The sequence below is a fragment of the Platalea leucorodia genome, assembly GCF_965183815.1.
Source record: "Platalea leucorodia genome assembly, chromosome: 2".
Lineage (NCBI taxonomy): Eukaryota > Metazoa > Chordata > Aves > Pelecaniformes > Threskiornithidae > Platalea > Platalea leucorodia.
The window spans coordinates 99,461,621-99,473,746 of NC_138824.1; the positions used below are offsets into that span (position 1 = coordinate 99,461,621).

At 39.3% G+C, this 12,126-nt stretch overlaps 2 protein-coding genes across 14 annotated transcripts in view; one reads left to right on the top strand and one right to left on the bottom strand.

The window, feature by feature from the left end:
- VPS26C (VPS26 endosomal protein sorting factor C) overlaps positions 1 to 7,559 on the top strand; it is a 30,833-nt gene extending 23,274 nt beyond the window's left edge. For 6 of the 9 annotated variants that reach the window (XM_082304408.1, XM_082304415.1, XM_082304409.1 and 3 more), the window contains one exon: positions 606 to 2,949. In XM_082304408.1, the coding sequence (XP_082160534.1) occupies positions 606 to 688 (83 nt within the window). In that variant the 3' untranslated portion in view covers positions 689 to 2,949. Of the gene's footprint in view, positions 1 to 605; positions 2,950 to 7,113 lie in introns of those variants that run through there. The other 3 variants (XR_014227453.1, XM_082304411.1, XM_082304412.1) reach the window with 3 other exon arrangements.
- TTC3 (tetratricopeptide repeat domain 3) overlaps positions 3,046 to 12,126 on the bottom strand; it is a 64,464-nt gene continuing 55,383 nt past the window's right edge. For 4 of the 5 annotated variants that reach the window (XM_082304404.1, XM_082304406.1, XM_082304403.1 and 1 more), the window contains 10 exons: positions 12,007 to 12,075; positions 11,201 to 11,297; positions 10,116 to 10,216; positions 9,347 to 9,440; positions 8,644 to 8,742; positions 6,254 to 6,675; positions 5,666 to 5,786; positions 5,286 to 5,513; positions 4,979 to 5,068; positions 3,046 to 4,331 (listed from right to left, as the gene is read on the bottom strand). In XM_082304404.1, coding sequence (XP_082160530.1) covers positions 4,221 to 4,331; positions 4,979 to 5,068; positions 5,286 to 5,513; positions 5,666 to 5,786; positions 6,254 to 6,675; positions 8,644 to 8,742; positions 9,347 to 9,440; positions 10,116 to 10,216; positions 11,201 to 11,297; positions 12,007 to 12,075 — 1,432 coding nt within the window. In that variant the 3' untranslated portion in view covers positions 3,046 to 4,220. The remainder of the gene's footprint in view (positions 4,332 to 4,978; positions 5,069 to 5,285; positions 5,514 to 5,665; positions 5,787 to 6,253; positions 6,676 to 8,643; positions 8,743 to 9,346; positions 9,441 to 10,115; positions 10,217 to 11,200; positions 11,298 to 12,006; positions 12,076 to 12,126) is intronic. The other variant, XM_082304405.1, reaches the window with a different exon arrangement.

A 12,126-nucleotide genomic window follows, 5' to 3' on the forward strand; every position in this document is an offset into this window, starting at 1 on the left:
GTCTTTGTTTAGGATTGATGATAGATCTGAAACTGATCTTGGTTTTGAACGACACAATATAATATCGAAAGAGTAGATTTTTCTTCTGAAAAATGTTTTTCGTAGTTCGCAGGTGTATTGTATTTTGGTGTTTAACTTCCTAAGGCCCCAGGTAATGGCGGATTCTAAGGCCGTGTCAGGTGCTGACAGCAGGGCCGGAGTCTCTTCCCTGACTCTCCCACTTAGGTGCTTCTGAACACTGCGTACTGGTGTGAGGCGTCTTTCCCAAAACATTTTGATCTCTGATGCCTGAACTCTGCCTGTTGTCCAGAAGACTGCATGTCGTAGTTTTTCAGTGATAGGGAAATCAATCCAGAGGAATCCCAAAGATGAGAACAAGCCAAGGTTCTCTAGGAATGGTCCAAGGTCTTGGGATGCCTGTGGTGAGGTTCTGCCTGGTTCTTCCCTGCCACAGGAAAACCCAGGGTATTGAGATGGCTGGGAAGAGCCCTGTGAAGTGCTGTGTCTGAGAGCAGGAACCGCCTCCCTCTCATTCAACTGCTACAATTCAGATTAATATGGAACTCCTTGTTTGTTTGTTTGTTTTTTTCCCCCCCTTCTTCCAGAGTTTGAAGTTAACATTGTTGTCCTTCTGCAAGATGATCATCTCATCACAGAGAACTTCCCACTAAAGCTCTGCAGGATGTAAATAGTCAGAGGAGAATCACTTAAGGATTTACTGAAAAAGGACAAAATTCTTCAGAGGCAAAGTGAGATTTTTTCCATGTCTTATTTTGACTGAAAACACATCACTTCCTTCTCCCTGCTGGCAGTTCTTGTGCTTTCAGTTCTCTATAATCTTGCTAAGACAGCCTGCATGGATGTATCTCTCCAGGCAGCCTTGTCAGGTATCTTTCTGACTTCAGCAACCATGTTTTTTCCCCATTTTTTTCCTCAGACAAATCCTGAAGGAATGACTCTGTATATTTCTACAACTTGTAGAAAGTTTCTCTCCTTGTTTCATTTTGTAATACTTGTTCCCAAGTCAGTCCTTTTAAAGACCTCTTAAACCGAGTAAGTCCTGTTATACATGCTGTGTAGATACTGGGGGAGGGGGGCACAGGACTTGTAATATAATACTGAATAGCGTCTTTGAGGGTGCAATAAATGGTGCTACAACAATGCAAGGTGGCGGTGTGGGATGAATATCGCAAGATGGATGTGAAATAAGTGATGTGAAATAACACCAAGTGTATTCTGCTCAAATTGGGACTCTGAGGCTGTGTCGGAGGGTTGCTTAGAACTGAAGCTGTTGTTTTGCGTGTGGTTTTTCCCTGGGCTCTCCTCTGGAGTGGAAAAACAATGCCCTTACTTTTATCTTTGCAATCTGTGTAAGATAGCATGGAAAAAGATCAGTCAAAAGTTTTTAGTTTGAGAATATATTCTTTGCATTATCATAGAATCATAGAATCGTTAAGGTTAGAAAAGACCCTTAAGATCTTAGCTAAGATAGTTAACCTAGCACTGCCAAGTCCACCACTAAACCATGTCCCTAAGCACCACCTCTACCCGTCTTTTAAATACCTCCAGGGATGGAGACTCAACCACTTCCCTGGGCAGCCTGTTCCAGTGCCTGACTGCTCTTTCGGTGAAGAAGTTTTTCCTAATATCCAACCTAAACCTGTCCCGGTGCCATCTTCCCTTTTGTAAGACTTCTACAGCTTGGTTTTGATGGGGAAAAAAAGCGTGCTGTGACAAACAGCGCCCCTGAATTGCTGCAGACCAGCCTGTGCTGATGGTGGAAAAACCTCTACGCTGTGGCACCTTGTGCCTTTAGGAGATGACTTGTCATTATATGAATAACCATGCCAAGGGAGACAGTCGCTCTTTCTAATTAGGTGGGTTAATATTGTCACTTGTTCAACTTAAAGTATAACTGTAAATGCCAGGAATGGAGTAAGTTATAGTACATACATTAAAGGAATGATATAGGAAAATTATTTCAGCAAGAAATAACCTTCCCAACACAAACAGGTTGTAGGTTTTGATATTGTTTTAAGTTAAAACAGACCAGCCACCCTTCCATTCTAATTGTGAATTATCCATACACTATTCTGGGGGGTAGAGGCAGGCTCAGTGTATAAGTGTAAAGATGACAACCTGAAAAGACAGAATTAAGAAAACTGCCAAAAATAATTAGCTTTATCCAGCAGTGTTACCAAGCAGGAACATGTAATTCTAGGTTTGGTCCTGGTTCTGTACCATCTGGATGTTAGGAATAAACATTGAAATAAGAATATCCAATGTCTTACAGTGGTCTTGTGGGGAAAAAAAAGGAAGCTATTTACTAGAACTTAACACTTCCCTAAGATCAGGAACGGGGCGGAATGATTTTTTCAGAAAACAAAGGCCCCTCTTTCTGGTCTACAGGATGTATGTAATAAGAGTGGCACCGTCCCCTCCCACCTTCAACGTTATTTCAAAAGCGCAGAACTGCCCCTCGCCCTGCCCAGTAACGGGCCTGGGGTTGTCGCTCAAGGCTTCCTTTAAAAAAAGGTGTGAATGAACTCTCTGGAAAGCACTAAAATCCTTCCAGCTTAGGGGGAGTCAGGGAAAAGTAACCACCCTGCTTCTTTGGGGTCCCGGCTGTGCTGTGGGTGTAGGAAAGGTAAGATTGGCTGAAACCAAGCAAGCGTATATAAATACCAGGTCAGTGCTGAGAGCACGCGCTGTTTCCGCAGCCAGCTTACCCTCGTCGCCTCCAGGCACGCTGGCCCCTACGGCACGTGTGGGACTGCTTTGCCGCTGCTTATCAGGTCGAGGATACCCCTGTGCTGGAAAAGCGTCCGGAGGGGCAAGGACGTGTGCTGCTTTTGTGAAAAGCTCAGATGATGTGTATATGTATCCCCCACCCCAAGAAAATAACGGAAGCTGAAAAGGATGCAAGTGCTGTAACACTGAGCAGGGCAGTACCAAATTCTTCAGGCAGCAAGGTGCCTCGGCTCTCTAGCATATAGTAGATTATCACCAATAACTCAGAAAAAAGTATTACACAAAAACCCCACATCAGCTGCACTAGTAAATTTATTTTTGATCCAAGTGCCAATTATACTGATTAATCACAGAATAAAGCTTTATCTGGAAGATACATACTTGGGGGAATAAATGATCCCTAGAATTAGCTAACTTAATCTCATATAATCAATGTAATACTGCTTGTATCCAAACAACAGACACACTCTATTTTCGGAGTGGTTAAGCTGTGCACTCTGTAGTCCTCAGCTTTTGGCCATTTGAGACAAATTATGCAGTGGTGAAGGTACTCTGGCAAGCTCCGGCTTTTAAAGCAGTAGGATAACCAGTCTTTCAGCCATTTGTATTCTGTACCTCGCACTGTTGACGAACATCGATGCACAGAATACCGATGCAGTGTTGCTTCACCAAAAGTACAAATCCTGTAATTCTGATTTAAACAAATCAGCTCTTCAACGATGAGGGAAATTCAAACCAGATTTCGAGATTAAAGAATTGAGCCACAGTATCCAACTCAATGATACACAAACAGAAAGAATCGCATGAATACTTAAAAATTCTTGCTTCCAAATATTACTAAAAGTGTTTAAACAATTTGGATTATTAGCTATGGATTTATGCAGAGAAAGGAGCTGCAATTATATGAACGGCATTCATAGTGATCACAACAAGCCTGATTTGAATCCTGCAGTTACACTGTAATTGTTTATGCCAGAGGAAGGTAATGTCTTGGCTGTTCCAAATTCTGCTAGCCTGTCATTCAGGTCACCTACTTGTTTGATATCAGAATTTCTTTTCAGTGTAGTGTAATAAGCTCTGAAGGAAAGCCCCCTCTTTACAGCAATTATGCGCCATCCTTTGAGAAAAGTAGATACAAGTAGTTTAAATACCCCTTAGCCAAAACAACTCTACCGGTCTTGTGTGCTGCTGGCCTCTGAGCTACATCGGCTTCACACATTTAGGCAGCAGCCAGGAAAAGCGCTGGATCTTGGGAGTGTGCTGACTTGATTCTGCAGGTGCCGTGGCAGTACCAGCACCTTACGGCTTAATGCTAAGTGTTAAATACTGAATCAGTCCGAGTTCTACTGCCATTTTCAATAAAACCAGGGTTCTGTCTCTTTCTAGGCATCACGTTTCTGTTGCTTATCCCGGTGGTTATTCTGCAGCCACTTTGCATCTTCTTATAACGTGTTCAAATAAAACAAGGTTTAGGTGTATTTGTTCCGTGCAGGAAGCTCAGGGAAGTCTTCAGGTAAGAGAGCATGAACGCGGCAGATAGGGCAGGTACTTGAATGTTGCTTGAGCCATGTTCTAATGCACTGCAAGAATAGGAAGATGTTGAGGAAACAAAGTCCGGTATAAAGAGTTCAGCTTAAGTATGTTCATAATTGTCACTAATAGGTAAGCACTTTTCCAGCACGCTCTATGTTACTAAAATTTGCAGTTAGAAAACCGTTCTCCAGTTCTGATGCTGTGCTGATCAATTTACATTTGCACCTCTTCTGCAGTAACAAATCGGTAGTAAACAAGTAAGGTAATGGGGAAAAAGTCACAGACAGAAATATCAAGTTATTCTAACGTAATCCTGACTTCCTTACTACATGAAGTTACACATGCAACTGCTATCAGGTGGCAAATGCAGGGTTTATAGTGATAGCCCATTCTGTAAGTATGCTGCAAACAAATCTGTGACTTGACTGCCAAAGTTATTCTCTGAAGCATAAGCTTAAATTCACTCTGACGAATTACCATTTTAGTTCAAAATCTAAATCTGGAAAACTTTCTGACACAGTAAGACCGTATATATAGCAAGTCTTGGTGTACAAAGTATGTAAAACAAAATTGTGCACTCCTTTAAGCACTGAAGGGTGGGGAGGGAGGGCTGCTTTTGGAAAGTGGTACAACAGCGTAACTGAACAAAGTTCGTAAACATTTACATCTAAGTGATACGAACAAAAATCCTTACTTCTCTGTGAAAATGGTGCCCACATTCTAGTTCACACGAGTCTCTGCTTAGCTCATCATGACATATTGTGCAAGGATCATCACTGGAGGCCTGTACATAAAATGCTAAGTTATTTGAAAGCTAGCAACACTTAATCAGCAAATTCTAATAAGTTAATGATGTTACTAGTTTTAACCAGGTATATTTAAGCTTTTGTACACAAAACTAACAAGTCAATTATTTTTTCCAGCAATACTTTGATTATTTCATGTCTGATAAGTAGTACATGGCAATCACTTCACATTCATTGAAACAGTGGAGAACTTACGGTATAGTTTAGTTTTTTCCATTTAGATTTAGGTGTGGCTCCAACGTTTCCCCAGGGCTGGAGATTTGGCTGAGATGGATTTTTACTTGAGGCGTTTTTCTGCGCAGGTCTTGCCTTGGGTGGGCTGGGTACATTTTCTTCTGCAGGTATTTCCCGAGTCCGAGTTCCAGCCTGTGCTGGTGAAGCAGAGGATACCGACTTCACAGGTCTCCCTGTTGAAGCTGGTGCCTAGACAGGTAGTGGGAGAGAATTTGGAGTGAGTTCATATTTCAGAGCTTGACAGCAAAGGCAAGTTTGCATTCTTGTCTGGTCCGTGCTACACTGTTTGCTCTGTCAGAGACGCACAGTAGAAAAGGCAGCAACTACATACACCACAGTACCTTATTTTGCTGGTCCAGAATGAGTTCAGTCACTCTGCTTAGAATTTCATCGAAGCTCAAACCTGGCAATGTATTCCCACTTCTTCTTTGTACGTCTTTTATGAAGCTAATAAAGTGTGACCTGAAGGACCAAGAGAGACGTAATTACTGACTGGCAATACCATGGCTGTCAGCAGCATACTCACAGTATTAGAGAACACTGTAGCTTTCATGTTTGGTTCGCAGCAGGAGAGCCTTTCAAAGATACTAACTTCTCAAATGAACCGTAGCAAGTACCTGCTTCCAATACCTCTCAATAACTAGCATCTACCTTAGTCATAAAAACCCCCAAACAATAAAATAATAATACTTTTATTTGTTAGTTGTTCTAATTGGGAAAAAAAACCAAAACACATAAGCCAACACCATAGGTCTGTTCCCTTAAGGAATGTCTCACTGAATGGGAGGGGAGAGAAGGGAACACCTAACATTACTGGTCTTGTGAAATAGAAGCCATCGACTAAGAAGTCAATTTTTCTTATACTTTTATCATTGGATGTTCAGAACTTCTGTTACTCAATACAACAAGACACTCAGTAAAACAAATACCTGCTATAGTTTGGGAATATACTCTGTAGGTGCACAATAATATTTTCAAATGCTTTTGGAAGCATTTTGTTGTTTGGAAGTCCAGAAGGCCTCACTTGTGCAGCTGAGTCATCTTGGTGGTTCTGGTTTGGCTGGACATTCTGAATATTGCTTCCAGACATCCCTGATGGGCAAGTTGCCGAAACTTTATCAGAATAGGATCCTTCCAGAGGTTTGGAGTACGTTTTCACTGATCCGCCACTTGCGGAACACCCCTTCGAATTTGCATATGCTGGCTTAACTCCGGCCTGTGCATTAAATGAAGCATGTGTTGGACCTTCATCTTCAGAACTTGAAAATACAGGACGTAAATTGGGACGTGCAGACGCAGAGGGACACGTGACAACGACTGGATCACTGACTGGAGGTCTGCCTTGTGTTGTCTAGGAAATAAACAGATTTCACAGGAAAAATAGCCATTAAAATAAATTGAGCAGAACTCTTGAGCATTTGCAGCATGAACTATGACACATTTGGTCATGCTAAGGAACTGGAAGGTCACATCAATTTATCTTAACTTGCTTTACCTAGGTAAAAATATCGCACAAGGGTGCTCTTTGGTAGGTACTGCATAGAGACAACCTGTCTGAAACAGGGTGGAATAGGACAGCCCATATGCAAACTGTTCATTTAACTTACTCTTGCTTTACTAGAGAATGCATGGCTGTTGGACAGCTGCAAGTTGTACAGAAGTATAGCTTGAAGGTGATGGTAGAAACAGAACCGCTTTACAGAGGTGCCATCAATTTGAAAATACAAAATTCACTGCTTTTAACGGATTACATCATCTATATATAATCCAGTGTAATTTTTTTTAACAGACGCACGTCGGCTACAGTCATCGTCTTGAAAATCTTGGAGCTGACATGATCCAGGAAGACTTCTTTTTGCACTAATGACTCTCTTCCATAAATGGAAAGAACTCCTTAAAATAAGTTTAGTTGTTTGACCCCGTGACCGATATCTGTTTCAGAACTTGACTGCTCTAGGAAGGTGGCTTTCTAACACACACAACTAAAATTCTACATTTCTTCACAGTCAAACCTGCTGGTTCTTGTTCTGTGTTCTTTAGTTTACTACCTTTCTGAAGCAATATTTTACCTTCTCTGTAAAGGTGTTTAGTTAACAGAATTAATTAAACAGGGAGAAAAAGGGTTTTCATCAAGTCTCTTTCATTCGGTATTTCCCTATTAAAAGTCCTCTCAAAGCTGAAAGAATTACAGCTCTCTTTTCTAAAAGGTTAGACCTGTATTACTGCAGTAAAAATAGATACCAAATGCAGAACAGGAGGCTCAAAAGTTGCTCTCTCCCAACCTGTGAATTGATGGTAACCTAAGGATGGTAACTAAGTTACCTACGTATTCTTAAGAGTTCGGTGCCAACAAGTAGAAAGAATTTCCCCCCTAGAAATAAGTGGGGAAGAAAAGGTATGCAGGAGAGCATAAATGTAACTACTTCTTGTATAAGTCCAGAAAAACTGTCATAACAATCAAACATACAGTCTTAGAACAGAGCCTTGAATCTAAATTATACCAAAAACAAACAAAAGAAAACAACATGACTTTCTGCAGAGAACGCCTATAAAAAAGTTGCATGACATCTTCGATGAATTCAGGGATTTCATATGTGCGTGCACTATGAATGCATGTTACGTATTGAGTCAATTATCTCCCCTATTTTGAGAGATGACGGAACCCTTTTTTCCTTGGCTGTATTTTATCACTGTCATGTGTCTCCCCACCACCATGCTGATGTTGATGTTCAAGGAGTGCGGCCTTACACTGACTTGGTCCTTGCACCAGGAACAATCACAGGGTTCGGTAGTAACTGACGTGATTTGAGCAAAGCATTTGTGGAACCGTTGGCCCATGAGAAGATGTTTTTAAATAGTATGTATCTGGGATGTAGTCATTACAGATGCACTGCCATAAATGGCTATAGTCCATCTAGTTCATAACAGATATGAGTGGAAGTAGATTTTCATATTCGTAATCAGTTACACATGTTGGTGTAACGGGCCTTGTCCCTATGGATTTTGGTGCTACAGGAAAGTCACGATATGCAAAAATATTAGTCCCAATTCAGACAGAACATGAAGCATTGTAAAGTTAACTTTAAACAGCTTAAGGCTCTCAAAGGACTTGAGACTATGCTTCTCACTGGACTTCATAATGATAATCTGCAGTCACCTTTTCCTTTTGAACATTACCTGGAGGTATGGAAAGACAGCTTACTTTGTATTCAAGGCTATATATTAAATTTCTTTATGTACGTGTCCTATAACAGGTAGCCATGCCAATGGAAACTTAAAGAACTTCTTAACAAACCGCTATCAAATGTAAGATACATACTAAGATGCTGGGAGGAGAAGAAAGCTCCATAGTTTCCATTTTAGTGAGGCAGTTCCGTACACCATTTTTCACCATTTGAATTTTTTCTTCATACTCAGCCTGCAGAAGGAAAACAAATTATCCTCCACATTAGCATTAACTAAAGCTCGCTCTTTATTTACAATGGCAGTAACACAACTACTTTTTTGCAAAACACCAAAGATACCAGGCCTTTCAAATGGAGACATAAGGCTACCATTTGCTATAGTAACGTATATCTCTATTTAAGTACTTGCATTGATGCTTGAGAGGGTTTGGGAAACCCTTTCTAGTTCTTAAAGCTCAGCTTAGACATTTTACATCTTACCTTTTCATAGAGAGTTTTCTGTTGCTTTTAAAGAAGTTGCATGAATTTCTAAAGTTAAAAAATACAAAAGAACCAAGAGACTAGACTTGTTAATGTGGGATCCAATTTTGAAGCAAGTGTATAAAGGACAGATTTTTGCCTTGATAAAATTGAAGATATTCATTGTAACTTAGCTATACTTAAATAATCTGGACTTAAAATTGGATCTTTCTTTTGTAATTAAAAAAAATGCAGTTCAGTATTTGGAGGACAAGCTACTGGTGTTTTAAAAAAGGAACGCAAAGTTATTTAAGGTATTTCTTCTGTTTTAATTTCCAAAGTTCAACTTAAAGCTTGTTAAGAGAAAGTAAGGCTTACCTCTACTTTTTCCAGTTGTTTCTTTACATTTGAAATAAATATTTCCCAAGAATCAATCTGTGACTTCAACTGAGGTGCTGCTGAAGCTGAGCTGCTGAAGTATTCAAGATTTTCAGTTAAACTCCAACGTTACCATTAGTTTTGTTTAAGACCAATGGTTTTAGTACAACAGTTTCTTCCCCTACCAACTAAATCACGGAAAAAGACTTCAAGCAATTTTAAGTTAAAATCAGTTAAGTTACCGGTACTTAGATCCTATTCAATCTTAGAAGTGGACCCCTCAAACGTAAATTAGTATTTTGTGCCAACATAAAGACAGGGAAAGGGAACGTGGCATAAGTTTTAAAAAAAGGTAACACCAAGGGCTGAATTAGTTCCTTGTAAGGAAGAAAACAATGTTGTTGCATGCCCAGCAGTTTTGTTTGCACTCTTCTCTATATACGTTGCAGCCTTTTTGCAGTGATACTGTGCAGGAATAACTGGAATGTTCCCAGTAGCCTGATCTTCCCTGGCTAAGAAAGAATAAGACAAGAAGCTTGCTCCTGCTTAAATATCACAACATCTTGGTAATTTAAGACTAAGAAGAAATTCAGATTCAGGAAAGCTGCATTTAACTATTCTGTTTCTACGCACCTTTCAGGCCAGCATCCCTTTGTGAGCAAAACTGACTTGTCTAGTTAAATAATAGTGATTAAACATTCAGTAGTTACTTGTATTTAGCAACCAGGAGCACTGAAATTTCTGGTGTAAACTCTCCATCTCTCCATACCTGCTGAAGGACTTCAACACCTTGAGATTTTCTTCTGCATTGGCAGCTATGCCATTTAGCTTATATACTTCAGTCTCCTTCCAGTTCTTGAGTACTGATATCTGTAACAAAACATAACTGTGTAAAAAAAAAAAAAGTGCAGTAAAAACACTGCTGTAACACAAGAATAAAACCTCAAAATAGATTTTAATAAGCATTTGAAACAATAGTTTGATGATACAGAGTACAACACACACACACACAGTTCCTACGGTGACGAATTTCAAGTGGAATTAACAGTCCTGGCAGGCCTTTGGGAGGGTAAAAAGGCTACGTTCACTGCAACTGATAGTAGAAAGCTTATGTAAGTGTTCCATTTGTAACTTATCCTATATATATATATATATATATACACACACACACATACACACACACACTTAAGGTGATTAAGGCAGCCTTTTAAATGCTGCATGGTTGAAGACTAATGTGGACCAACAATCTAATCTTTTCATAAAATCCTACTGCAGGTAAGACAGCCTTCAAGCCCTTCTTAAGAAGGGAGAATTGCTCATGATATTCAAAGCATTTCCAGTATAAAACATACTGGTTTAGAAAAAATCTTGATATTTATCAGTACTCTCCTCCTTTCAGTGAAACACACAAGTTGGTTGTTGCGTTCTGATTCTACCTAATAAAAGAAGTAGCTATATGTTCACTAGCCAAGACTTACTTTTAACAAGGAATTTTTTATGTTCCTACGGTTAATTCTTACTAATGAAATCTATTCATAGCAAGGATAAGCATAAAGCTGAATTACTAGTTGAATTTTGTTTGGGGCAATACTATATGCCCCAAATTCTGTGCAATTTTAATACTGGTCAATAATAATAACGTGCATTAACGATCTGCGAAGTTTTGTAGGATAACATCATGAACAGCACTTGTCAATATTTGATTAACACTGTTGATATACACTTAGGAAAAGTTTTAGATGCTATTTGAAAAGTACATTGTTAGACAAGACTTCACCAGTTATCTTCCCCACCTACTATGAGCACAAATGATCCAAGCTCTAGCAAAAGTGTTTTAAGATTTTTTGTTTGTACCTCTGCTTTAACAGCTCTTTTCACACACTCTTGCCAGTTATCTTGACTCTTTTTTATAAGCTCTTCCAATTTTACTTTCTCATTAGCAAGTTTATTACTGTGAAATAAAAAGAAGTTAAATATTTGAGTAACATTTACAACAGAGTAGTATTTAAAATTTATGGCATTTTAGAGGTTTTCTACAGCTACTTCTCGCATCTCGATTTACATTGTACAGCTTGTGCTTTCAGGTACAGTATCATGCTCCTGTAGCCATACTGCTGGCTCCACGGACACGACTTTGGGATTTCTTAACCACATTTCACTGTGCAACCTCAAAAGCTTATAGGAGTTTGACTACTGCAGTCATGCAAGCATTGTTGTTCCAAGCCTGATCACATATATGAAGAATGTATCTATAAATGAAACCTTGGCTTTATACTATGTGCAAATGAGTAACTTTTACAAAAAGTTTAGATAACCTTATATACATTTAGGACTATAAGTGTGTGAGGATCCAACGCTATATACAACAGTTCAGTACGTCTGTACCACGCCCAACTTCCAACGTGTGTTCTAGAACACAATATCCTATAATCAAGGGAAATGTACGAGAGTATTTTGAAAACCCAGACTTTTATTATTCTAAATATCTAAAAGAAAATAATATTTACTTATGATGGGTAAAGGTAAACTAACTGAGAATAAGAGATATAGGTTAAAGTGCTTATTTTTTCTAAGCCTTCATGCAGAGTGAAGCAGACAACTCCAGTAACGACAAGTCAGTAGAAAAATATAAATATTGCTGAAAGGTACAAGAGTTTTACCTGGTCTCAAGATATGTATTTAAATATACGTTATACTGCTTTTCCTTCTCATCAATGGTCTTCGAATACCTAGAGTAATCAAACATTTATTAAGCTTGTTCTGAAAAATGTTCACAAGCA